This window comes from Vicugna pacos, chromosome 4 (assembly GCF_048564905.1).
Source record: "Vicugna pacos chromosome 4, VicPac4, whole genome shotgun sequence".
NCBI classification, from domain to species: Eukaryota; Metazoa; Chordata; class Mammalia; order Artiodactyla; family Camelidae; genus Vicugna; species Vicugna pacos.
This window is the reverse complement of record NC_132990.1, coordinates 68295693-68323687: the sequence shown is the minus strand read 5'-3', so window position 1 is coordinate 68323687 and position 27995 is coordinate 68295693. Positions and strand designations below refer to the sequence as shown.

At 46.9% G+C, this 27995-nt stretch overlaps 1 protein-coding gene across 7 annotated transcripts in view; it reads left to right on the top strand.

The window, feature by feature from the left end:
- TTLL11 (tubulin tyrosine ligase like 11) overlaps nucleotides 1–27995 on the top strand; it is a 227283-nt gene that overhangs the window by 145201 nt on the left and 54087 nt on the right. The window contains exon 7 of one of the 7 annotated variants that reach the window (XM_072960064.1): nucleotides 25747–26019. The exons of the other annotated variants lie outside the window; for them this stretch is intronic. Within the exon in view, the coding sequence (XP_072816165.1) occupies nucleotides 25747–25909 (163 nt within the window). The 3' untranslated portion in view covers nucleotides 25910–26019. Of the gene's footprint in view, nucleotides 1–25746; nucleotides 26020–27995 lie in introns of those variants that run through there. 7 annotated transcript variants of the gene reach the window in all.

Below are 27995 nucleotides of genomic sequence, written 5' to 3'. Positions count from 1 at the left end.
AATAGGGCTTAGTGTGTGACGGTGCCAGGCTTCCCGGGTTCCTCCGTGGCTCAGAGATGGCTCCCCAGGACAGACCATCAGCCCATCTTCTCTGCTTCTCAGCTCTCCTGCCTTCTAACAGAGGAGGCAGCCATGAACATCTAAAGCTCAAGATTACTCCCTTGATCTGGCCCCGGGCTTCGTTGCAGGACTTCGCAGCTCTCTGCTTTGCTCTCACTCTCCATTTTTGAGCCCCTATCTCTGTCTCACCATCCGCACTTGGAGTACCTCCTAATTGCAATGACTAAAGCTGAAATTCTCTAGGTGCTGAAAAGTTACGCAGAAATAAATCAGCGGGTGCCAGAATTTCTCCTAAGGGGGACTCAACCCTGGGGAGGGATTTCTGAGGTTTAATTTACACAACAGCTGTGCTTCTAAAAGGGTGTGTAAATCAGTCCAGAGGTAATTGAAAGGCACTAGGGAAAAAAAAAATTGTTACTTAGAGGAATCCTGTGGTGAGCTCTTTTGTAAAACAAATCTTACTGATCCTTCAGGGTCTGGCTGTGATGTCACCTCTTCCTTGAAGCTGTCTCTGATCATCCCCCGCTCCCCTGACTAGATTAATTACTCCTTCATCTAAGCGCCCTTAGGCTACTGGTGGTGCCTCTGCCTAGCACGTGATCCAACCTGCCTTGTGATATAAATAGATCATATAGATCTTGGCACAAAAAAGGTGTGAAATGAATGTTTGTTGAGTCAAAGAAAGAAGTAACCAGTGAATTAGACTCAACTCCCCAAAGGAAAGAAGTCTTATCTGATTGAACTTTTTTTTTTTTTTGCATACCACTAGCAAGGGTCTTCCATTGGCCAGCAGATATTTGGATGAATAAACATCGGAAAACAAATTAGCCTCTCTTTGTGTATTCTTTGTGTAAACCCCTCTGTCAAATACAAAGAGGTCACATTTTAAGATTATTGGAAATTTGTTGGCAGAAGTCAAAATAAATCAAAAGCGTAAGTATGCCTTCTGGGCACTGCGCACATTAACTGGATGTCCTGTTCTTCTTTTCCCCAGGAAAGGGTCCTGGACCCTTTACATTGGGTAAGGGTGTTCCTCCCTCTTTGAGAACAGTTCCTGTCCGATGATGGACATATTGTGCATGAGACTGAAATGACCACGGTTATATTTAGTGGCATAAACTTGGCCACAATCTTAGCTATGGTGTTCGTTATTTTTTGTTTTGTTTTGTTTATTAATTGAAGTGTACTCAATTTACAATGTTGTGTTAGTTTCTGGTGTATAGTTTCTGGTGTTTCCTTTTCATATTCTTTTTCATTACAGGTTAAGCTATTGAATATAGTTTCCTGTGCTATGTAGTAGGACCTTGTTGTTTATCTATTTTATATATGGTAGTTAGTATCTGCAAATCCCAAATTTCCAATTTACCTCTCTCCATTCCCTTCCCTCCCGGTAACCATAAATTTGTTTTCTATGTCTGTGAGTCTGTTTTTGTCTTGTAAATGAGTTCATTTCTGTCATAGTTTAGATTCCACATATAGGTAATATCATATGGTATTTTTCTTTCATTTTCTGTCTTACTTCACTTAGTATGATCATCTCTAGGCCCATCCATGTTGCTGCAAATGGCATTATTCATTCTTTTTTATGGCTGAGTAGTATTCCATTGTGTGTGCGCACGTGTGTGTATATACATGTATGTATGTATATGTGTATGTGTGTATATATATACCACAACATTTGTACCCAGTCATCTTTTAGCTACAGTCTTTGTATCAGAGCAGACACACAACAGTTTCCAGAGGGAAATCTTGGCCTTGGTCACAGATACTCCCTTGGCCCGCCCCTGTTGAAATGGGGTGGCCATCTCTTCAAAGGTGCAAGTCTTCTTAGAGACATCAACTTAAGAAAAGGATTTCAGCCCTACTTTGGTTCCATGACCACCAAAGAAAATAGCTTGGGTCCAGATTTGCAAGATAGGCTATCTACATCTCAGTGGTTTGCTGCCTCATGGCATCCATGATCGTTTACTGGAAGGACTGGGATCTGTCTGGATCCAGCCAAATCATCAGAAGTCTTTGCTTGTATATACCGTCGCTCCGGCTGCCTCTCCCAACTCTGCTTTGGTGCTTGCCCTGCGGTGGGAGACTTTGTAAGAAACCCTGATTTTGAATTTACATTGTATGCGTAAAGAACTTAAAACAGCATTTGGCTCTTGGTCAACTAGGTCAAATATGGATGCTCTTACCAGCATCGCCATTAGTGTTATTGCTGGGATGTTGTTGAGGACATCAACAACACAGGGGAAATTTCTCTCCAGCAAGAAAAGCTGGGCTTCTCCTTGAGTAACCTGGTCTTTTGAATTTTAAGATCTTGTTGTGAAAGTGAGTATTACAACTTCTCTGCTTCCCTCTTTCCTTTGCCTCTCAGGAAGCTTGCAGCCAGATTTGTGACCACCCCACCCTTGCCAGCAACAGTGCAGACCCTGGCAGCCTGTGTCTCTCTGTGTTTACTTCATCCTTAACCTTATCTTTTGATCCTACACAGGCTTTTCCTCTACCCCTATTTACGTGTAGATCCCTATTTAAAGCATTTTCTCTATCTGTCTGTCTGCCTCTCTATCATCTATCTCTGTAAGCCACTTCATATTGTTTTTTTTTTAAAGAGCGTGTGTGTGTTTCTTTAAAAAAAAAAACACAACGATATTTTAAAATATTTCAGAGGGATCCATCAACTGATGGATGGATTACCAAAATGTGGTATATTCACACAATGGAATATTATTCAGCCTTAAGAAGGAAAGAAATTCTGCAATATGCTACAACATGAATAAACCTTGAGGACGTGATGCTAAGTGAAATAAGCCAGTCACAAAAGGACAAATACTGTCTGCTTCTACTTATATGAGGTGCTTAGGGTAGTCCAAGTCTTAGACAGAAAATAGAGTGGTGGGTCCCAGGGGCCTGAGGGGAATGGGAAGTTATTGTTTAATAGGGGTAGAGTTTCAGATTTATAAAAGCAACAGAGTTCTGGAGATGGATGGTGGTGATGGCTGCACGGCCATGTGAATGTATTTAATACCACTGAATGTACACTCAAAAATGGTTAAGATGATAAATGTTAGGTCATATGTATTTTAACACCATTTTAAAAATCCACAATATTTTAAAATATTTCAAAGCGATGAAACTCCTGAAGTCATTGCCATCCGAGACTTGTCTAATACTGATCTTATTAAAAAGCACAAAAATGGTTAGTCTTGCATTTATAATTAATTAAATTAGTCCTCATTTTCTCCGTGATTTAGTCTAACTTCTGATCTTTGTAAAACACCCCAACTTAACTGACACTTTTTTGTTGACACACACCATTTATAGAGAAAAGTGCGTAACTTGCAAGTGTCCTGCTCAGTAAATTGTCATAAAATAAACACTTTGGGGGAACCAAATCCTGGATGAGAAATGGAACATTATCAGAACCTGGGCCCTCCCCGACAGGCCCCCTCCCAGTCACTGCCTCTACCTCTTCCCCCCAGGTGACTGTCACCCTGACTTCTAATCCCGTATGTCCATCGAACCTGGTGTATATATACAGTCGGACAATAATATTCTTTAGTATCTGGCTTCTCTCACTCAACATTACATTGGTGATGTCCACGCATGTTGTTGCATGTAGCAGGAATTCATTCATTTTTTACTATTGTACAGAATTATATTTTGTGAGCATACCGCAGTCTCCTTCTATGTCGATAGGTTATTTCCAGCATTTGGCTATTATTTCACATCCCTTTGGGGAACAAAATGGGCAATAATGAAATTAAGTCAAATGAGTGAGTGAATGAATGTGTTTTTTAAATTGTGGTAGATGATCCCCCTCCACTCCCAGGTGGCTCGGCCCTGGGGCTCTCGGGCCAGGCCCCTCCCCTGCCTGAGCTCCTTGGAGAGGATCTATATTGTCCTTGATGCCATCTGCCCCAGACCCAGCTTGGGTGTTGCCATTTGTTCATTCATTCATTCATTCATTCATTCAACAAATACATATTAAACATCTACCACATGCACGGGTTGTTTTGGAACCTGGGGCTACAGATGGCGCTACCTTCTTGGAGCATATTTCTTGTGATACAGAGTTCCCCCCCACTTCCACTCTGTGACCCGTGTGCGGTGCTCTGCCCCCTAGTGGCCACTCTCTGTTAGCGCTCACGGAGTCTCGCCCTCCCCGTTCAGCCTTCAACCAAGGATGCGCGGAGTACCCGCCCCCTCCAACCCCACCCCGTACACAGACTCGCCTCTCTCCAGACACCGAGGTCCCTGGATGCTGATCTCTGCTTCCGTAGCTCAGAGGGATGCTCCCCCCACCCCTGGCCTACAGGCTGAAGACTGGGTACCTGGCCCGCCTCGTGTTTCCCTTTGTTCAAGGATCGCAGGCCTGCACTGCCTGTTGTCCGATGTCTAAAAACACTTTCCTCAAAAAAATGTGCCTGGTTTCATGGTTGCCTAGGGCAGGAGTATGAGTTTGCTATCCCTGGGTCACAGCCCAAAGTGGAAATGTATGCTTATCCTTTTAATGGCCTCCTATTATTCCATTACATGAGCAGAACTTAATTCCAGTGGATTTTTCAAGTGCAATTTATTTCCTATAGAGCAACGAGAAATGTAAGATTTAGAGATTATACTCATTCTTGCCCCTAACTCATGCTCACTTCACCAGGTGCTGTGATTTGTCTTTCTGTTTGTTTTTTTTTATTTATGGTGGTAAAATATACATAACATAAAATTTACCATTATAACGATTTTAAAGTCTACAGTTCAGTGTCATTAAGTATTCTCACGATGTTGTGCAACCATCAATTCTAGGAGATTTTAAAGGTATTTACTGAAGTTAAAATTGACTTCTGGCACACAATAGAACGTATTTGTTTAAATAAATATATGATTGGAGCCTGTCACTGGAAAGAATGTTTTTGAATTTGTTGGAATGCTTTTGGCTACAGGTAACTGAAAACCCAACTTAATTTGTATTACCTCCCATGAAAAGATGTCAAAAGCTGAAGTAGCTCTGAAGTCGGTTAGTGTGGGGCTCCATGACATCACTGAACCCCCAGGGGCTTTCCGTCCTTTTGTTCTTCCATCCTTTTGTTCTTCCGTCCCCAGCACCATGACTTTGTTGCCAGGTTTGTTCTCCTCCTAGTCTCTGGAAGGCCACAGCTGTCTCAGGTATCCTATCCCAAAATAGCATCTTGAGACAGGAAAGGGGACCACAGGTATTCAGGTGTCTTTAAAGAGTGAAGAAACCTTTCTCCGAAGCCCCCTAGTAGATTTCCCGTCACATCCCGTTAGCCAGGACTGGGTCGTGGTCCCAAGCTTGAGCCCACCAAGATTGCTTAGACCAATCAGAACTCTCCCTGCGGTGGGGCCTGGGGCTGGGGTCGGCCTCCTCTGAAGCACGTGGCCTTGAAGAAGAGCCTGGATCCCTAACCAGAATGTGAATTCTGTCAGGAAAAGGGAAAGGAGGAAATGGATCTTGGTTGGACCATCCATCATGTCTGCAACAACTTCCCAACCCAAAAATAAATCTGCCCAGGCTCTAAGTAAGAGACACTTGCCTGGTGAGAAATTAGGTTTGCTTGAATAAAGTAATAAGTCTCTTAACTGGAGATCATGTTGTCCAACTGTCTGACTGTCATCAGTCACAAATCAAACTGGAACATGGTTAGCCGTCCTCGGGGCTCACGTGAGCTCGTGATTCCTTCAGCTGGGATGCCATTGCTTCTTATTTCTCCACCTTTTCAGGCTCAACTCAGAAAGCAATTTCTCTGAAATCCTTCCCTGAACCCCCAGAATCAAAATGAATTTTCCCCTTTTCTGTGTTCTCTTTCATTCTGTTTTGAATAACCGCTATATATATCCAGGCTTTTATTTTTCTTTCTTTGTTTAAAAAAATTATAAAAGTAATAATAATTCTTCTTCATAAATAATTTAAACAGTTTGTTAAGTCCATAAATTGTAAAGGCATCCTTGAATCTTCCCATTCAGCTTCTCCCTCAACCCCAAGCCCACTTTCCAGGGATGACCACTGTGAACAATTTGTTTTATCCTTCCAGACTTTTTTAACGTGATATTTGACCTCCATTTAAATTCATGTTGTTATTGTAATTTTTATAAAAATGGAATCAGGCTGTGTACTCTATAATATGCATATATAATTCTATAACTTGTTCTTTTTACTTATTAGTATAAAGAAAATGTCTTTGGTATCAGGAGCTCCAGATCTAGACATTGTTTTTATGGCCTGAGTGTTAATCCTGCCTGGGGCCTTACCACATTTTTATAACCAGTGACCTGATTATGGGGACTTAACTTATTTCTGCTTTCCACATTTCAAACAGTGCTGCCAAGAACACCCTTTTGTGTGTGTATGTGTGTGTGTCTGTCTATCTGTCTTTGTCTACACATATCAGTATTTCTGCAGGCTAGATTACTAGAAATAAAATTTCTGGGCCAAAAAAATATGTGACTTTTACAATTTTGATAGCTACTGCCAAATTTTATGAGGGTGTTTGGGGGCCAGCTGCTGTTGGTGTGAGATGAGTAATTTCTAGACTTTCAGACTTTATAAACCAATAAAACTTTTTTTAAAAGCCAAACTATGGAGACAACATAAAGAAAATCGCCATCGTTTTGTTTGTCCACGTAAGGACATTAAAAAAATTAAGTGCCAATCTTTAGCTTGAATCGTGTGAAATGGCCATTTCTGTATGTCAGAGTAGTCTAATATTTGCACTTTCACGTGGTTTAACTTGATAGCCTCAGCATGATTTCATCAGAGAATGGACACACGTGCTCACACATTCACACACCTACCTTATCTGTTTTCTCATCTCATCCATCACACGAGTGAACATCTGGGAATCACCTGTGTAGTCACTGACCAGCGGCTCCCCCTCACCACCCCCGCCAGCATCTGTCTAGTCTGTAACTAAGACCGAGGTCTTGGTCATGTGAAGGGCAACGTGGTGGGTTGGCAATGGACATGACCTGGCATCTGTCCCTGTCCTGGGTCCCTTGCACTGGTTTTAAGCCACCGTGGAGAAAGGGTGAGAGGCAGAAGCTGATAAGTCTGGGCAAGAGGACTGGTATATGACACTTGGCAAGAGCAGGACCCCAGGAGCCACAAGCGGCCCAGGATCTCCCCTGACCCATAGTCCTCTTCCTCTCTCCCCGTGGAATCTAGCTCCGTTCAAGGGCCAGAGGCTTAGGGAGCAGAAAGAGCCAGGCCTCTAGGCTTGGTACTCACGTGGCAGCCCAGCCGGAAGTCAGGCCACTCACAGCAGCCTTGGGCAGTGGAAATGGACCCTTGGGAGACGTGCAGGAGAGAAAGTGTGGAATCTGAGTGTGATGATGAGGGCTCGGCCCTGGTCCTGGATGCTCCTGAGCCCTTCCTGGGGAATCTTCGAGAATGCCTGTGCAATCTGCTGGGGGTGGGGCCATAGCAGGGCGGACTCTGGCTTTGTCACTGGGCAGCCCGAGGGCTACTGAGATAGTCAACACGTGGGCTTGCCACTTTATTTGAAGGTCCTGCCTGTAAACTAAGCTCCTTGAAGCCACGGACTGTGTCTTCTTTAACTGTGATCCCACACTGTGCCCCAGGCCTTGCAGGCGGCGGGCACTCAGGAATCCCTGTGACAGTCCAGGCCCTATTCCGGGGGCTGGCAAACTTGTCCTGTAAAGAGCCTGCTAGAAGATGTTTCAGGCTTTGCTGACCATACTGTTCCTGGTTCATCTATTTAATTTAGCCATAGACAATCCATTCACTCAAATAGATGTGGTTGTGTTCCAATAAAACTTTATTGACAAAAACAGGTGGCAAGTTGGTTTTTGACCCAAGGGCCATGGTTGGCTGACTCCAGCCCTATAGGATCAAATGCTTACTTACAAGCTGTGTCCCCAGGTAAGTATTTCACCTTTTTGAGCTTCAGTTTCCCCAAATGTAAAGTGGGGGTAATCATCGCCGCCTTCGGGACTGATGTGAGAGTTAAATGAGATAGTGCAGGCAGAGGACCACGGGCCTGAGATGGAGCAGGGACTTCAGAATGGCTAGTTTTAACGGAGCCCCACAAGCCAGCTCCCTTTCCCCAGCTCTGTCCAGGGACTAACATGAAAGAGCAAGAGGCAGGAATTTTAAGGGCCGACGGAACGAAATGCTTGGGACTTTGATTTTATTTCCACACAAGCACTGGGCAGAGACGTAATGTCCCTGGTCCCCCTTCCACGTAGCCTTCAGGTGTCAGCTCTGTAGCCTCCTGGTTTTATTACATCCATCACAAGCAGCGTAAGGCTTCCAAAAACACAGTCCTAGACAGATGCTGAGCCTGTCTGGGGATTAGAAATACCCTTTTCCATTCAGCAGAAATTAACTTAATCACCAGGTGTGAAAGGCAAGCAACAGAAACAGCCTTCCCTGCAGCTTTCATTAAAATTAAAATTCTATTTAAAATTTAGCTTGTATTTTCTAGGACTTGAACCCTTTCAAGGAGATAATATCTGTGGTAAATTTTTACACTGATAGAGTGGCAGAGATGAATGTGCTGGGGACAGTGATGTACTGTGTAATTTAACTTCGCCTCCTGGCCCTCGCTTCACCATCGGATGGATCTGTACATCCTAAGGAAATAATTAGTCTTGGTAAGAACTGGTCTTTGGCCATTTTCAGAAGCCGTCAGACTGATCCAAAAAGATGAAACTCTGAGTCAGGATTACTAGGAGCAAGGTGCTTCAGATCTTGTTCTGATCCATGCTGTAGAAAGTGCTCTTAGGAAAAAAAAATAATAAACAGAAAGGGAAGCATTGACAGTGAGTCCCCCGGAGGCCTGTAACAGAATCCTCCGTGGCTTAACCGATGTTTTTCTGGGGTGGGGAATGGGGACAGTGGTCAGGGTCACTGCATTCCTCATCAGGCTTGGCAGGAGAGACCCCCTTGACAAGGGACATCAGCGGAGCCAGCGCGATGTAGAGAGAGCACTGAAGGCAGACAAAGCTGGCTTCAGATCCTGGTTCTTTTTTTCTGACTCTAATCTTGGACAAGTCTTGTAATTCCTCCGAGCCTCAAGTTCCTAATCTGTAAAATGAGGGGAAGGATGCTTGTCTCCTAGGATCATTGTGAAGTTTGGAGATCATCTTAGTGCCTAGAACTCATCACATGCTGGGTGCTTGCTGGGTGCTTAATATTATGTATTCGTTTAAGAAATCATTGTTGAACATCTGCCACGTGCCAGATTTGAGACTGAGTGCTGAGAATACAGAAACTCATAAAATACAGCCTCCACTCTTAAGATGCTCAAAGACCCAATAGAGGATTGAGACGTGGAAACAGGAAGAATCACCACTCAGGGTGACAAGTCCTACAAGGTACAGAGGTGACACAGAGAAGGGAGCAGTATAATCTGGAGGAAGTGACATCTGCTAAGTTTTAATGACGTATAAAGGCTCGCACCGTATACGGGCAGAGAGGGACATTCTGAGCAGAATAGACGGCTTACAAAGAAAGGCGGGCGTGGAGAGGCATTTTGGATTTGGAGGTTTATGAGCAGAGCAGTATTGTTAGACGGGGAGGAGTGGGGGAGGGAGACTCATGAGGATGGAGTGTCTCTTGATGCGGCTGCATCATCTGAAGACCTGGATTTGAAGTGCTCTGGATGCTTCCTCAGCTTGGCCACGGTGCCAAGGTGCGTTAAACGTCCAGACCAAAATTGGTGTCTCTTCCGAAAGGAAATCCCACTGTTAACTTTAATGGAGTTGCAGATTGGAGAGGAAGCAAGTGGTAGAGTTGAAAATGTGCTGGAAGAGGAGGTCCAGGCGGCCGGATCCCAGTCCCTCGTCTACCTTCCCGTCCACGGCCGCTCTTAAGCCTGGAGGAGGGACACTATTTCTCCTTCAGCTCTGAGTCCCTGGTCCAGGGCAGCCACATAGTAGAAGCTTGTAGATGATTGTTGAGCAAAAGCTCAGATGCCGCACCTGAGCGTCTCTAACCGACCTCCCTCACAGCGCCTCTCTGAGGACCAGGGATGGAGCAGGGGTGAAGGCACGTGGCAAAGTCTCAGGATTTATTTAAATATGAGTGTGTGATCATCATCCTCTTTGTTAAAGAGTTGTACACCAATTAGAAGCTGTACCGATGCTAAAAAAAAACAGTTTCCCCACCCATTAAAAAATTGCTCTGATTACCACTGGCTCTCTCACTTAACAAAATCCAGCCTACGCTCTTTAAAAAGACAAAGAAATGCAAACCGTGTAGTTACATTCGGTGATTTGCCTTTTCAGTATTGCAAAAATGACGTAGTAGTCAAAACAATAATTATATTGGAGACTATTAGAGATATCCAGACTCTTTCCTATGTAATCTAAAAAAATGTTAATTTACAGGGGGAAAAAAAAAAACCATTGAAATTGTACCTACCTACAAAGCAAGCATTATCTAAAAAAAAAATGTTTTCCCAAACATTTTCAACTGTCTTGACAGCTCAAAACATCACTTTCTCTCCAAACCCACAACGCTTTGTTTTAATAATAAATGTGTTCTAAAGAAAAGCGCCGCTGTCCCGGGCTAGGAATTGGAGTTTGGTTTGAAGCTTGTAACGAGGCTGCACTGTTTTCCAAACTGCTACTCAGCTGACAAGGAAGCTGCAAAGGAAATGCAGAGTTTGGAAAGCACTGCACAAAATACAAGGATGGTTACCGTAGTGGCAGAATGGTAAAGGACTGTTATAAGGAAAAATATCTGAAATCAGGCTGTGTTGTTCACAGCAGATGAGTTACACACTTTGGCCCGAATGATAGCTAAGTGGTGTCAGACGTGCCTCACGAGAGAGTGTCGCGAACTTGAGACTTACCCAAGGTCATGGGCACAAAACAAACAGATTTGTTTTTCCAGGGACCTATTGTTGGGGCTTGTAAAACTGCTAGCCTTCAGTGTCTGCAGAGGAGCCAGGGGCCACCGTTACAGTCCTGGTTCTGCGCTTGACACTGTGTTGTGGGGACCGACTGGTCCTCCCCCTGGGGCCTCCGTTTCCTTGTCTGTAAGTTGAGTAATAATTTCTGCCCTGTTTACCTTCCAGCATTGCTTTGAGGATCCAGTGAGGTAATGGGTGGAACCCGGAGCGTGGAGACCCAGAAAGGATTGTTAGCGTGTCTAGCCGTCCTCCCGACGCCAGGGCCTAACGTGCCCCCTTTCCCTTCTCCACCGCCCCTGAACACCGCTGTCGTTTGGAACCACCCCTGGTTCTGCTTCTGCAGAGCTGCCCCAAACTGCCTCATCCCAGGGCTTCCCCAGGAGACAGGGTCAAGAGAAGCCTGTTCCAACTCTGCCTCTGCTGCTTTCTCACTGGGTGGTTCTGGCCAAGTCCCCTCCCCGGCCTGGGCCTCATTTTCTGAGACCTAAAATGAAGATTTGGCCTAAGTGATTTCTGAATTCGCTTCCAACAGAAAACTCTCGAAGCCCTGACCGTTAGGCCCAAGCTGGCCCTTGTCCATCCGGTGAGACCTGGGTGGTGGGAGACCCTGGGGGAATGGGCCTTGGGTTCCTTCATTTTCTGATTGGTCCTGTGTTTCATCGCTTAAGCGCCAAGCCCTTTCCGGTTTATTGCGAATCTTGACTTCCAAAGTCCATTACAGTGAATCTGACTTTTTAATTGGAATGATGACTCTGCAGACTGGTTTTAGATTGTTCTGTGATGCACTGGTGCCCCCAGAGAGCCCGGAGAGTGTCGCATCCACTCTGGAGAGTTTTTCTACCTCCTCCTCTGCTTTCAGGCTGGCAGTTGTCACTTCTCGTGCTGCAGATTGTGTGGCATGGCGTCCAGTCTCCTCCCTTCTCATTTGCTGGCTGTACCCTACTGGGGTGGGGGGGGGTCCTGAAAATCAGATCGCCACATTTGATAGAAGTGTGGGCAAAGTAAGCATATATATCGGTGTGGCCCCAGAGGCCCTCCTTCCACTCACAGATGGGAAAGTCAGGGTGTGAACTCTGAGATTTTGATTTTGGCCCCTCAGCGGGCTTCTCACTTGCCTCCTGGTTCTCAAGTAGAGGGGGCGGGGTGCCTACGTTCTGACCCCAAGATTTCTCTACCGCCTGGGTGTTCTCGCTGTAATTGTTGCAATCAGTCCTTACCTCAATCTCTCCTCTCTCCCTGCTCTTTCACCCGCCTTAGGCTCCGTCCCCATCACTTTGTTATTGAATGCAAATCCACGTGCCAATGCACAGAGAGGCCAAAAAGTACTGGGGTTTGGAGCAGAGAAAGGTTTCTTGCTGGGCCGAGCGAGGAAGATGCTTAGCTCATGCCCCAAACCTCCACCACCCCCCACCGCAAGGGTTTCAGCTGAGCATTTTTAAAGGCCAGCTGAGGAAGACAGCCCACGGTCTGTGATCAGCTGTGCACAGTTCTCTGATTGGTTGATGGTGATCAGTCCTTAGGCACCAGAAGGCCTAGGGGGCTGTGTGCTCATGGTCATCAGGTAGTTAATTTCTTCCACTTGGTGGTGGTTTTTAGCATCTGAAAAACTGAGGAAGTGTGCATGAGTTACCGCCACCTGGGTCCTTCAGAGAGGAGCTACAGCAGAGGACATGGCGAGGGGTCTGTCCCGGGAAGGCCCCTTATCCCACTAGGTTACAACTTGAGTCCCAGGATTGGGCCCTTTCCTCCCACGCTCCCAATTGTTTACACATGCAGCTTCCTTTGGGTGGAATCCAGGCTTTTCTCTCTCCTACCTGCTACCTCGAGGGCTCTTCTCAGGTCTTTCGTCTCTCAGCTACCTCGTGAAAGCCTTGGAAACGTGCCCTGAACTCCCAGGCGAGCAGAGTGCCCCACGGTCCCTGTGCCACCTCTTGACTCCCACTGAGGCCGCACTGAGTGGTCTGTCTGTGTGGGTGGCACGCCTCTACCCAAGGTGAGGTCCTGCGTGGCTAGGACCGCCTCGTTCAACTTCGTATCTAGAGCCCGGCTCAGTGCTCAGGCACGTGAGTAGGGATGGAAGAATGAATGAATAAGAAAGCAAATAAACGAATGAACAAGTTGACTGCCTGCTCTGGGTTGCCCCCAAATTTGCGTGTTGAAATCCTCACCCACAATAACTCAAAGTACGGCCTTGTTTGGCCATGGGGCTTTGCAGGGGTAATCAAGCTAACATGAGGTCATTAGGGTGGGCCCTAAGCCAATATGATGGGTGGCCTTATAAGGAGAGGAAATGTGGAGGCACACACACACTCAGAGAAGATGATCTGAGGACACAGGGAGGAGACGGTCATCTACCAGCCAAGGAGAGAGGCCTGGAACTCCAGCTCCTGGGGGACAAGTGACACGTCTGCCTGTCTGGTCCTCATAAGAGCTGCTCCAACTGGTTGAAGAAATCTGTGACGAGATGAACAAACAAGTGTAAAGATACGCGGAGAAAACCACCGCTGAAGTGAAGAATGACTTTACTAGTTACTTCAATATTTTCTGAATTCCCAGCACATCCCCTCCAAATGTGAGATGGAGCTCTGTCCTTTGCTCAGGGAACACCAGCATGTGGCAGGATCTTTCCCAAGTACTAATTATTCTGCTCAGTGAGCCAGGCTGGCAGTTTCTAACCTGGACCCTTGAAAGCCCGGGTGAGTGGCGTCACGATGTGTGTCTGTGTCGGCACTGCTGTTAACTCAGTCACTGTCCCCTGCCTCACACCCTTGAGAAGAGAGAAACAAAGGGTCTGATAAAATGTCAGATCTGGGAGGAGCCATAAAGTCATCTATGCCAGTGTGCAGATTTTACAGATGGAAAAACTGAGGTTAGAGGGGAGTGGAATTCCCTGGGACTCATGCTGGTTTGGGATGAATCTGGGACTGGAATCTGAGTCATGTGATGCCTGGTCTCTCCCCTCATTCTCCAGCGACCAGAAGAAGTTTTCTCCTCCTTCCTCTTACGCAGTCCACACGCCCTGTGCTTGGGTACCAGGCATCCGTATCCAACCCGCGTAGACAGCCCCTTTCTTTGTTCTTCCTCTTCTTCTCCCGCTTTCTTCCAGAGGTAGGCCTCATTATCCCTAACCTCCAGAGGAGAATGCTGGACCTCAGAAAGGTTACGTAACTTATCAATGTCATAGGGTTAAGAATCGGCAGAATGGGGATTGCATCCCTGGCTGTCTTACCCCCAAACTTTCCATCATTCTGTGCTTCTTCTTAATGACTTTTTATCTCTAGGTCCTAGACATTTTATCCCAATTATGTAGAAAATATTTTAAAACATCCATTTGGTTAGATGTAATAAATTCTTCATGGCAAACCCACGTATGTGTGAGAATCCCTAGAGAATTTTGCAGTCAGCTTTAGCAGATTTCAAAGATCTTCCTTATCCTTGGAAAGTTACTACCAAATGGAAATGAGTGTCAGGGGCTGACTCGTGGTGACTGCTCAAAGGAATCTTGAATGATCTGTGGGTAACTGGCTAAAGGCGGTGGTCTCTGATGAACGGGAGACCGGACTGTCTCCTGTCCCACCCTGGTTTTGCACGTGTATTTTCCCTCACCTGTAGAAAACCTTGTAATAAGATCCCTGAAACTCCTATTTGTTGTTGTTTCTCCTTGAGCTCTGGGAAGGCAGACAGAACCTCCTATTCCTCTCTGGATTCCATCCCCTAGCACAATTCTACTATCTGGAAGGTACTCCATAAAAATCTGTAAAATAATGAGTGGTTTTGCTTTCATTTTGGAACCATGGGCATCTTAGAAGAACTGCTCTCCTCTTGTGACCATTGCTCTGAGGACAGCCTCTGTGCTGGCGTTGAACTTCTGCTTTCCCTTTTGGTTCTGTCCTGTATACTGGATCCTAACAAGCCACAGTCCGTGTGCTCCCTGGAAAGTTAAAAATCAATCCTCATCCTGTTTCTGTGTGTCTGTTATGAGTTTATCTCTCTGCTGAGTCTTGGGAGCCACACCAGGTTTTGCCTTTCTGGAGCTCCCAGACTAGTGGGCGACTTGACAAGTAACTCAAATGCAAAAAGACCAAAGTAAGTGTTAAATGAGGCACTGGCTATGAGCTAGGGGAGGAAGGGTGAGTAATTCTGTCTGGAGGAATCAGGAAAGGGTTCATGGGGAAGACAAATATTAAAAACAAAAAATTATTACATAAATGGAGCAGCTGACATCCCCAAGTTCACATTCTGCACAAGAAACTCAAAACTAGAGTTCACTGTTTCCAATTCTGGTTGTTTAGGGTGCTGACTCAGACCCAGATTCATAGCTTTGAGAAGAAGAATCTAAAAATTAATTAGAGATACAAATCTCAAAGATTATTTCCTATTATTGGGAAAATGACTGTGGGTCACTTGAAAATATTGCTTAATCTCATTACTTCTAGTTTCATATACTCCTATGTGAAATATTTTTAAACCCATATTTGTGTTGAAATTAATAGAAAGATATGTCACCCTATTTTATTGTGATCTCAGTAGTTGCCTTCAGGGCGAACCAAAGATTATAGATTAAAAAAAACTTTGAGTTGGCGACTAGGAATTTATTCCTTAGCAACTTACAAGGTCACAGACTAAAGCCAGCTTATATATCAAGGGCCTTAAAAATGTTAATACCAGTAGACTCAGAGATTTCACTTCTGGGACTTTACCCCAAAGATGTAATCCAAAATTATGAGCAGAATTTATTGTGTAACTATGTTCTCCCACGTAGTGAAAAATCAAACAATCTAAATATCCATTGGCTTGGAAGGATAGTCATTCAAGGTATCTATAAATAATTTTGATGATATGGCCAAATGCTTGCAATAAAATGTTAAATGTAAAAGCAGGCTACAAAATTGTGTATGTAGTATGATTTCAACTATGTGAAACAATTATATCCATAGGAGAAGATGGAAAGGAATTGACCAAAATATTAAAAGTGATCATTCCTGGAAGGTGAGAGTATGAGAATTTTGTTCTCTTACCTACATATTTTTACATGTTTTCATGTCTTTTACAAAGGTAGATGATCCTACAATACTAAAACCAGCAATATGAGAACCCCCACAACCTGGACCACACCAGAGGCCAGGCGCTAGCAACGAGGCATAGTGACCTCCAGGTCTTGTGAGCTCGGGTCATTTGCAGCTGGACCCGGACAGCACGAAGGAATACGGAGAATGGTACCTGCTGCCCTGGTGGAAGAAGCAGGCAAGGACTTGACCTCTTCAAGGGGGTCCAGTTAGATGGGCAGGGATAACGGTCAGTGCAACCTCCTAGTGGGAAACTCCTAAAGTACCGAGCAGGCACTGATGCAGAAGCCCGCTTGTGGGGAGCTGAGCGCCTCCCACGAGGACAGGGCTGGTAGCTGCCAGCGGCGGAGGTTCTGCTCCAGCATGAGGATTCCAGGCTGACAGCAGAAAGAACGGCGCTGGGCTCAGGTGACTGAGGTTCCACCTGTTGGGCCAGGCCTGGCTCAAGGCTGGACAGGTCTGAGCTGGCTGGTGGCGTCTCGGGACTCCGTGGGACTCCAGCTGCCAGGGGCTGGCTGGTGTCTCTAGCTGAGCAGTTTATCAAACGCATAATAATATATAAGAACCAAGCAGTTGGAGTGTCCCTTTGCTGATCATTATAAAATTTGGAAATATTCTTAGAGGTTAGTATCTCCTCCAAAGAGAAAATATTTCCAAAGAAAGTGCTGCTGTGAATGTGGGAATTCAGCAATTCGTGTTTCATTTTCACACGTAGTGTGTGCAGCTAAGTCGGCCTGTGTATTTTACCCACGTTGGATTTGGGATCCCTGAGTTGTGCTGGAAAAACCTGCAAACTCCTCATTGTAAAATGATGGAGTGTGTATCAGTCTATTCAAAGCACAGAAGAAAGACTATACCTCAGTACTCTCTTTAAATACTTTACACTTACCTAATCCTTTCAATTACACCGTGGCTTCTGTTCTTCGTGGCAGATTGAGGAAGTGTAGACACGGCCAGCCCAGCGAAGGTGGTGACGGCCCTAAGCCAGCCACTGTTTATACCTAGGGTGTGTCTGTGTGCGTGGTACAAAGTGAATGTTTTATAACATTTTATAAAAATAATATATATATAAGCTCATATATATTATATGTATATATTTATATAAAATATCACTGATCTTCACAACCACCTTGCAAGGGAGCTAGTGTTTTAAGGGTGAGAAAACAGAGAATCAGAAGGGCTGAGTGACTTGCCTGAAGTCACACAGCATCTAAGTGGCAGAGTAGGGTTTTGAACCGAGCTCGGTCCTCTTTCGACAGGCAGAGGAAGGGCCTCGGGCTGCTGCCGGCCTGGAGTCTGGGCAGTAACCCTTGCAGGCCCTCCTGGCTCCCCCCCTGCAGATTTCCTTCCTCATACCTTTCTGTGCAACCTCGAACATTTCTATTCCCACGTATGAGAAGTGTGAGTCCCTTTTGTAGGGAGTCATTAGAAAAAGAGGGCCCGGGCGTTGGGAAGTGAAGAGGGAAGAGGAGGAGGAAGGAACGGTGGCCACTCCAGCTGTGATGGAGATAAGGGAGCTGAGGGACTGTGCAGGGGGGCCTTGGACATGCCTCCCATGTGTATCAAGAGGAGAGGGCGCCTGGTTGAAGGGGGCTGGTGGGGTGCGTTCCTTGGCCTGGAGTTAGGAGGTGGGGCCAAAGCCGCCCAGAGCTAGCAAGGAACTGGGGCGTACGGCAGGCATGTTGGGAAATTCCTCTGTATCTGAGCATCTAACGGAAGGTAGGGCCATTCCGAGCATTTCACATTCACAGCATCCTGTGACTCTGGTAGGATCCAGAAGGTAGAATTCAACAGCTCCTGGTTATTCGGGTAGAGATTACCGAATCTTTAGCTGGGGGAACACATTCGTTCACAAGCACGCACACACAGAGAAATAAGGCTCACTGTGAACATTGCTTTGCAGCAAAGTAAAACAGATTCCAGACATCTTGTTCAAACTGCAAGGGAGAAAGATTTGAGAAATGTCTGGGGAGCAGAGTATGACAACTTCTAGTTCCTAAATTTAAGACCCGTAAGATAAACATAAGTTCTATTGTTACTTGATGAACAGAGGACTTTCGTAAAGGCCTTGAATCAACTTGTCCCTGCCCTTGGTCCCCCTAACTTTCCTTCATCACCATGAATTCTACCATCTTAGAAATTTTAGGAATCTGCCCTTAAGGTTTTTGGAACAAAAAAGGTTTCTGTGTCTGCGTCTTAGCACTTAATACACCTATAAGGAACTCTCTCTACACCAGAAGTGTGAGCTCCAGGCAGGCAGCGACACTGTCTTATTTATCTTAGATCCCCTGCACCAGCACATAGGAGGCACCACATGGTTACCTGCTTGGCGCCAACTTTAAGATGCTTAGTACCTACCATTTTGTTCAAACCCTTTTAAGAAAACATGGACTCCAGGTCCATCCTGGTCCCTCCCCACAGATGTTTGCAGGCTGGGCGAGAGGACGCCTCCCGGGCCCTCTGGCAGCTGCTCTGTATAAGTTACTTGTATTGGTCTCATGCAAAACAGCTTGCAAAAACTAGTTCATTATGCTTTCTGATTTCAGCTTTCCAGATATCTCTATGCACAGAAAACACAGATTCCCTCTGGTTTCTGACAGAATGTCTTCATTGAAGCTTCAGCTTTCGAAGCTTTCTGTAGTCAGGTACTGGCCAGTTAAGTGGACGCAGCTGGAATAACGCGAGTCCCTGATATCTGTCGCTACATCTCTCAGTAGTGAGTGGTCCAGCAGGCACGGGCCGAGGAATGGGGTAACAGGAGAGATGGAATCAAAACTGTCCCTGATTCTTCCTTAAATGAGTGAGAAGCAACACGGCAGAGTGGGGGAAAGACAGGTTTTGACAGCGGATAGACTCGACCAGCACCCTTCTCTTGCCATTTATCTGCTGTGTGACTTTGGACAAATTACTTAGCCTCTCTGAGTCTCAGGTTCCTCATCTGTAAAGTGGAGATAATAGTACCCAACTCATAGGCGCGCTGTGAGAATTAAAAGTAATTTTCTGTAAAAGTATGATTACAGCTGTGTTAAATCTTATATACCACACACACAGGCACACATGCACACGCACTTGGAGATGGACAGACAGACAGACAGACAGACATCCTGGAAAGGAAACACCAACATGTTAGCAGTGGCTGGCTGTATGTGGGTGGTGAAACAAAGGCTGAGTATTTTATCCCCTTTTCTGCTTTTCAGTATCTTGAAGTTCTTTTTCCATGAACATATATTGACTTTATAACTAGAAAAAGAGAAAATAAATTAAGAAGTGTAAAATAGGAAAAAAAGAAAGAATATGCATTAAGTACCAGGCATAAGCCGGCACCCAGTAAATGGTAGCTATTTTTACTAATTAGTCATTATGCCTAATAATAATAATTAGGAGTAATGATTTCCTCTGGGACCAGAGGTGGTGAATTAGACTGTTGGTGGTGGCTGATGACTCACAAGGAAAGGGAGTTCTGGGTTCACTTCCAACTGGGTCTCCCTGGTCCTTCTTGCCACCACCCTGAGCTCCAGGCTCCACACTGTCGCCACAGCCACCTCCCTCCACACAAACGGGCCGGGCACGGAGCTGCTGTGCCCGTGACGAGGGGGAGCAGGCAGAGCTGTTCACAGAACTCTCCGCGGAGGGGCTCATAAAGAAGAGCCTCAGTGCCGGTGGCAGGATGTTGCCGTCCCTCTGTTAATGGCAGGTCATTTATCTAGGGGGACAGGAAGAGTGAGAGGATCCAGAGTCTATTTCTTCTGCTTGGGTAGCAGAGGAGGCCTCGGTGAGAGATTTCCCAGCACCTAAAGCATCTGAAACTGACTTGATGCTGCTACGTGGAATATTATGAAAGTTAAAAATGTGTTTCCCTCTCCCTTCAGTTACTAGTAGAGTGATGAGAATGATCAGGATTTGGGCCAAGTGAGAATTTGCGACTCAGCTATCAAATTCCTCAGGGTCCAATAGGTTCAACCAGAGAGAAATAAAATTCTGCACCAAAGAAAGAGAAAGTGAAACCCCGAACTAGCTGTGTGATCGTGAGCACATCAGTCTACCTCTCCGAACCTGTGTCCTCAGGTGTCAAATGAGAGATGGGCACAGTTGGTGCCGGAGGTCCCTGGAAGTTCTCACTTCCATGCCATGCTGATTTTAAATGCAGCTGGTTTGGAGAAGAAAGGGGACTTACAGCTTTTCTCTGTTCCATGGGCAAGCTGCCAGAATGTGACGAATAAGACAGGAGAGGACAGGAATTCTCTCCAGGGCCGACGCTTCTCAGTGTGGCCCCCAGTGGTGACTAATGATGGCAGGACTTCAGCTGGGGGCTCCGATGGAAACAGCAGACCCTGCACGAGTCCTTGCCGTCCCTCTGTCACATCAGGGCGCTGAGACTGAGGTGCTAGGTGTCAAACGCCCGCTGCGTGCCAGGCACCGAGGCACGTGTTCCAGTACAGGGCATGATCTCTAATCCTCTGGCACCTGCAGGAGTGGCCTTGCCTGGTTTCATAGGTGAAGCAGCTAAGACTCAAGAGGTTGGCCCCCTTTCCTCAAGAGGCATTTTCTGTGCATCTCCCACGTGCTCAGGGCACAGCACGGGGAAACCGAGAGAAGGCAAGGTGATCCCAATAGCCCAGCGATGGCCATTTAGAAACAGTTACAGACAAGTAAATGGTGATAGTACAGTGTGAAAAGAACCTCAAAAGAGGTAGAAATTGGATGTTATGAAGCATGGTGAAGGGGACACCCCCCACCAGTAGAAGGATAGGGTGGGGTAGGGTGGGGTGGGGAGAATGGCATTCCAAGCAGAGGCAATGCATGTGCAAAGGTCCTGCGGCTAGCAGACGGCAGGAGGATGTGGCAAGCAGTGCAGTCTGGCTAGAGTTTACATGGGAATGTGGTAGGACATGGGGCTGGAGAGGAATCCAGAGGCAGAGCATGAATGGACTTGGCCAGACCAGAGAGTCTAGATTGAGTCTAGATACATCCTGCAGGCATTGAGGGGCCAGTCATTCTCACAGTCACACACTCAGCCATGTTCATTGAGCACCTACTGTGTGCTAGGACTGGGGAGTCAGTAGTGAACAAACCATCAAAAATCCCTGCCTTTGAGAAGTTGACGTTCTTTATTGGGTTGGGTGGGGTGAGAGGGCAGGAGCTGGACAGTGAACCAAATGAATGAATAAAATCTCTACTCTGATAAGTGGTGATAAATGCTGTGGAGGAGGAGGAAGCAAGGAAGGGCCTCGGGGGCACTAGGGAAGCATGGGTTACAGCTGTGAGCAGAGTGGTCGGGGAAGGCCCACCTGAGAAGGGCCACTGCCACAGCACTTGGAGGAAATTCGAGAGAGATCCAAGGCTTAGGACCTCGGGACACCGCGGTCAGATCTACAGTTTGGCTGTGACATGGAGGATGGTTTGGAAGGGGAGGCTGGAAGCAAGGAGACTGGAGAAGAGGCTGTTGGAGTTCAGGCGACCCACTGATGAGGTGACAGGTGATGGCAGCTTGGATTACAGGGCACGGCAATGGGGAAGGGCAGAGCGGGGGAACCGAGGTGACGAGGGACACGGGGAGACGGAGGGCTCGTCTCTCTCTGGGCAGGTGGTGAATCTCTCCTCTGAGTCAGGGACAAAGCTCGAGGCTCAGATTTGGGGTGGACGACCATGAGCCTCAAAGTAAGTTGCCCTTGTCCACCCGTGTTCATAGCAGCAGTGTTCACAACAGCCAAAAGGCGGAAGCCACCCAGGGATCCTCTGATGGACGAATGGATAGACATGTGGTCTGTACACACAGTGAGATATTCTTCAGCCTTTAAAAGGAAGGAAATTCTTTTCCTTTTCTTTCTTTTTTTTTAAATGGAGGTACTGGGAATTGAACCCAGGACCTCATGCGTGCTAAGTATGCGCTCTACCACTAAGCTATACCCTCCCCTCCGGGAAGGAAGTTCTGACTCAAGCTACAGCACTGATGAATCTGGAGGACACTGTGCTAAGTGAAATAAGCCAGATACTAAAGGACAGATACTGTATGATTCCCCTTATATGAGGTACCTAGAGTAGTCAGATTCACAGAGACAGAAAGTAGAATGGTGGGTGCCGGGGGCTGGGGGAGTCGGGAGTTGTGGTTTAATGGGTGCAGAGTTTCAGGTTGGGAAGATGAAACAGTTCCAGAGATGGATGGTGTTGATGGTGGCACCACAGTCTTAATGTACCTAATAGCACTGAACTGTACCCTGAGAAATAATGAGGTGAGTTTTATCTTATGTCAATTTTATGAAAATGTTTAAAAAATTATTTTAGAGCATTTTACCCCAAATCAGACAACAAGCAAGTCCAGCCCATCTCTAAGGGCCCTCTCACACCCTTGCCACTTATTCTGAGCTCTCAGTCTTTACCTGTACCCCATCGTCTAGACTGGCTGGGATCGCCTGGGAAAGGTACTTGGCGTCCCTGGGCCTATTTTTCCTCTCGAATAAGGTGGAGACAAGAGTTTGTAGTGTGAAGACTGGATGAGTTCATACACATCACAGACCTGGCAGAGAGTGAACTCTTATTATATCTCATCACCTATGATTACTATTCTTATGTCAGAACATCCTGACTTTGGTAAAACAGCAGAGACTAGAATCCATGCTCCAGCACTTGTGAGCTGTGTGACCTTGGGCAAACCACTTAGCCTGCCTGAGCCTCAGTTTCTACCTAGAAAGAGGGGCTGCGAGTTTGTACCAGGCTGGGATGAGGGCAGCACTAAATCACACCTGTGTTCAAGGCCCCCCAGGGCACGGCCTGGATGCCGAAGTGTCTGAACAACAGCAGCTGTTACTGTGTAAACACCAGATCGTAGTTATGCAAGGGAAAAAATTAACACAGTGACATGATGTGTCAATTTAACATCCTTCTCTACTTCCGGACCATTTTATAGCACATAGTTAAGGTGTTCACAGAACCCTGAAATTATACCTTTGTGTTGGCTTCACTACTATGTCAGTTTCTGATTCGTTTTATGAAGGAGACCTATTCAGCCAAGTCTAGGTACCAGTTACTGAGCCCCTGCTCTGGGCCTGGCCCCAGGCTGTTGCTGGAGAGCCAGCAATGAGTCAGCCAGGGGCCCTGGCTACAAAGAGCTGATATCACCCAGAGGAAGAGCCAAGGATACTGTCACAGCAAACTGCAGCCAGGAAACCTGGGTTCTTCCTGATCCCAGAAACCCAAGTACCAGGAAGCCTTAGGCAAATCACTTCTGGTCTCCAGAGCTCAGTCTATCATCAACATTCAGAATGAGGACCTTGATCTTGCCAGTCTCCGTAACTTGAAGCTATTTCCTTTCTAAATGCATTGATTCCGTTGCCCTGATGCACTCTCTGGGAGCTGCCTGCAGGACATTCAGGGGGCTTTGGACCAGAATCACTGCCTTCTGTGCTAGACGGACCTGGCCTTGGGAGCTTAGCAGTCAGCCAGCATGGACCTGACCTCATGGATGCTGGGACCCCAGCAGCAGGCTGGTGAGGATGGAAGGATGCTGGGGCCAAGTAGAGCCCGGGATGCGGAGAACTGGAGTAGGGACTGGAAGCCAAGTCTGCAAGGATTAGGAGCAGAGACTCCACAGCCAGGGAAACTCCGAGCCAATCGGGAGCTGGCATGGCTTGTGGACAACTTGTGTGTCCACCCTTAGGAAGGACCTTGAGGAGTCAGCGTCATCGGCCCTCGTTGCCCTTCCCCTGCAAGGCTGCATCCCGGCACTTCCCGCACTGCTGGTCTGCCCTCTGCTCCTGTCTCCGTCAGGCCAAGGCACGGTCTGCTCATTTCACATGGGACGCTGCGCCCGGCCTCTCTTATCTCAGGGCAGAATTGAGTCAAATCCAGCAAAGCTGTGTTCGGGGCCCGGGAATCATTGGTATGTGCACCGGCATAGCATTTCCTAGTCAAATTCTCAGTAGCCAACAGAAGTCGATTAACGTGGGGAAGATAAATCGTAGGTTATCGTTCAGCCGCGGCCGCCATCCATATGCATGAAGCCCAGGGACCTGACTTCCTTGCAGAATTAAGCGTAAACTTTAGCGGGACCAGTTTCTGAGAGCCTGCTACACTCTACCCCTGTCTACCCCCAGCTACTTCCCTACAAGCCAGAGCAAGTGCTGCTTCAGGTCTGGAGCCACAGAGGACACCTCCCGGGCCCCTCTGCTCCACGCCATCTATGTTCTTGAAGAGTTTGATGGGCTTCTGCCGTTTAAGAAATTGGTCACATTTAGAAATATTCAGCTTCAGTGAACATGTCACGGCTGTGTATAGGGAAAACATACTATTATCTCTCAAGCTTGCCTGAAACAACAGGCTTGTTTCTGAAACAGATGTTTTGTGAAACCCACCGTGACAGCCTCATCAGAGCTGGAGATGGGCCAGCACTTGGTTACCAGCCTCGCAAGGACACAGACATCCCTGCTGGCTTCTCGTCCATCCCCTGCACCTGGGCCAGAAGAGAGCCTCCCCTTGGCTCTTCCTCCTGGCTCTTGGGTTCTGAAGTTAAACATTTTACAAACCTGATACTGTAGACAGAGGCAGTCAGCCAGGTGTGCCCCGGGAAGAAGTTTCCAAAATAATGACTCAGAGTAGTTAATTTGGTCCAACTAACATTTATTGAGGGCCTACTGTGCACCTGGCACTATTCCAGTTGCCTTCAGTTATGTCATCTCGCAGTAAAGCTCTAAGGTCACCCATTTCAGAGATGCAGAAACTGAGACCTTGTCTGGGTTTCCCAGGGCTTCCATAATAAGTTACCACAAATGCAGTGGTTTCAAACAACAGATACGTACTTTCTCACAGTCCTGGAGGCTGGAAGTCCAAAGTCAAGATTCCAGCAGGGCCAGGCTCCTTCCTAAGACTCCAGAGGAGAATCCTTTCTCATTCTTTCCAGATTCTGGTCGCTCCAGGCGTCTCTTGGTTTGTGGCAGCATCATTCCAATCTCTGCCTTCGTCTTCACTTGGCCACTTCTCTGCGTGTGTCTGTGTCAAATCCCCCTGCCAACCCCCCACCCCCACCTTTTGCTTCTAAGGATACCTGGCACCAGATTTAGGGCCCACTCTAAATACAGGATAATCTCAAGATCCTTAACTTGATTATATCTGCAAAGACCCTTTTCCAAATAAGGCCACACTGACAGATTCCAGGCTTTCAGGGCCAGTATTCAGCCCACTATTGACCTTCAGCTATTACCTGGTTGTTTCCCCAAGGCCACACAGTGAGAGAGCGTCGCCTGTGGGGCCCCCCGGAATGTTCGAATCGGAGCCTCTAATGGAAGAGGGACAGTGGAGGGGCTTCTCTCCGGGCCCCCAGAAACCAGGGTGAGGGAGAGGGGAAGCCGAAGCTGACTTCAGGGCTTTGAGCTTGGCCCACAGGGAGGATAAAGGCGCCAGTAACGACATGGGAACAGCAGGAAGCAGGTTGTTGGTGGGAGCAGGAAATCAAACTGTACTGAGCTTGGATACAGGGGGGACATCTGAGTAGATGTGACTGGCAGGTGTTGGGCTTAGAAGGTGACTTTAAAAAGCTGCATGGAGCTTAAGAGCGAGGGAAAGAATTGAACCTGTTTGGCAAGTTCAGGTGCTGTCACAGCTTAAGCCTTATGGCAGGGTAGGGGCGCAGAGGGCGAATGAGAAGAAAGAAAATGAAAGTTAAGTATTCGCACTCCTTGGTTCATGGATACAGCACTCAATCTTCTCGCCTGTAAAATGGGCGCGCTTCTTTTTCCTCCTAGGGATGATGTTCAGGTTGCATTAGATCCTGGATGGGAAATTGTGCACGGAACCACAGCAAGGGGCTGCAGGTATCAGCTTAGCCTCATCTCCCCAGATGCTGAGCACGACCGGAGAGGCACAAGGGCTGCCCTTCCCACCCCTGAGTCACGGCTGAGGAGGTAGTAACTGCTCTGTTCACTGGGTTTGAACTGGCCTTGAGGGTGGACTCTAAATCTATTCATCATCCCCAGAGGAACCGTATAATAAAAACTGGAATTTCTCCATCCCCTGGTGAGGGGTGTACTTTTGCCAACGGATTTTGTTTTTTGTAAAAGCAGGCAAAGCACTCCTCTTATCAACCTCGTGGAGCGCTTCTGCTTTGCCGCCCTCATCCCTTGGCCACCGCCGCCCACACGTCCCCCCTGCCCTCCCGAGAGGTCAGTCAACGTTACCATGACAACCAAGGAAGAGGCCAGCTCTGACTCCAGCTTGCGCTGGCTCGTTAGTAGAGAAACTAAGTGACTCTCTATTTTCTTTCTTGGGGCAGGGGTTCCCCACCTCATTCCCGTTGGCATGGAAACCTCTCACTCCCACCAGGTGAAGCGGTCAAGTGGGGAGATTAATTTATTTGAGTGGGTGTTTGGAGAGCCCACTATGCAAGGAGAAAGCTTCAGGACACAGTGGTTCTGGCCATTGTGACATGATAAGCACGCTGCTCCACAGGGCGGGGTGGTGAGTGGGTGGTGAGTGAGCACCGTGGCCTCTAGACCTGTGTGTACGTCTCTAAATCGCTGGGATTTTTAAACTGTTTTGTATCAAGGACCCATGGTATGTCTGGCATGCCACCAACTTCTTTATGCATCGATACTGTTATCACCCTTTGCAAATGAGGAAACTGATGCTCAGAGAGGTTAAGCACCTACCCCAAGGTCATTCAGCTGGCAAGTGGCAGCCTTGGAGCTCAAAGCCAGGCCGGCTGGATGCATAATCCCTGCAGCTCTTGCCACCCGGCCGCCCTGCCTTAACCTTGTACTTGAACTTATGCCATCTCTTCCGAGTCTCTAGAGCCACCAGGGAGACATCATCTAAAAAATGTACCATGATAGCTAAACATTTAGTACTTCTGTGAGAAACACCACGGCAAACTGTCTGGCTGCCTGCTTGGGGAATTAGGCAATGACAAGAGAAATTAAATACTTTAATGGATTTTGACAACAACTCTATGTTAGGGGAATTTAAATTGCATAAAGAAAGAAGTTAGACTTCCTCTCTGGACCTGATTACCAACTAATATGCATGCCTAATTTATTAGCCGCATCTTTTAAAATCTAATTTTGTCAGGACCAAAGTTCTTGGAGGAGAAGAATATTATGGGCTGGAGGAGGCAGGTAAGTCTTCTCGGAGGAGACTGGGCTTGAGCTGACCCACTGTCCCTGATTTTTGAGGCGGGTGTTTGGTAAGTACATGTCGAATGAGTGGTAACGATTACCATTGCTTTTGCAACTAAACTCCAGCTGGGATGCTAGCCTCTGGCTTTATGTCCTCCTGTTGAATCTCTCCACACCCCTGGGAGTGAGCTTTTATTGTCCATTTTACAGAACAGAAACAGAGGCTGAGCGATAGGGCATCATCTCTGTGAATAGAACCAGGATGACTATTATTCTTATTATCATAAATTATTATTGTTGTATTATTACCCTAAAAATGGCTTTATATAGAACCTTAGGCTGAAAATGACACCCGGAGGTCACCCTGCCTGTTTTCTTGCCTTCAGGCAAAATTATACTAAATTCTTTATGTTATTTGTCTGGAAGAATGCTTTTCTTGCACAGTCATTTTTCACCGTGTCTTTTTTCGACATCGCCGATTAGATGCAGAGTCCCATCAGGGGAACAAAAGCAGATTCTATTTTTGGCAAACTCACAGTCTCTGGAGGAAAGAAGCCACAGACTTTAGTCACCATAATGTAAGTTCAGAAGAGGAGGAATTTCACAAGAGAGGTGCAGATGAAGTGCTGGGAGAAATCCAGAAGAGAGGATTCTGGGTAGGAGGGATCAGGGAAGGCTAGGAACTGGCTGGCATTTGAAGTGGGCTTTGCGGGATGAGCAGGATTTGGGCCTGGCTGTTGGTGAGACGTGGTGAACAGGACCTGGGCATCCAGGCACCAGGCCTGCATCTACTCCTGGCCACCAGGGGACCTTGGAGCATCTCCACATGTAACTAAGATCACCCGGAGGACTGTGTGGGGCACTGTGTAGGGCAGGAGGCA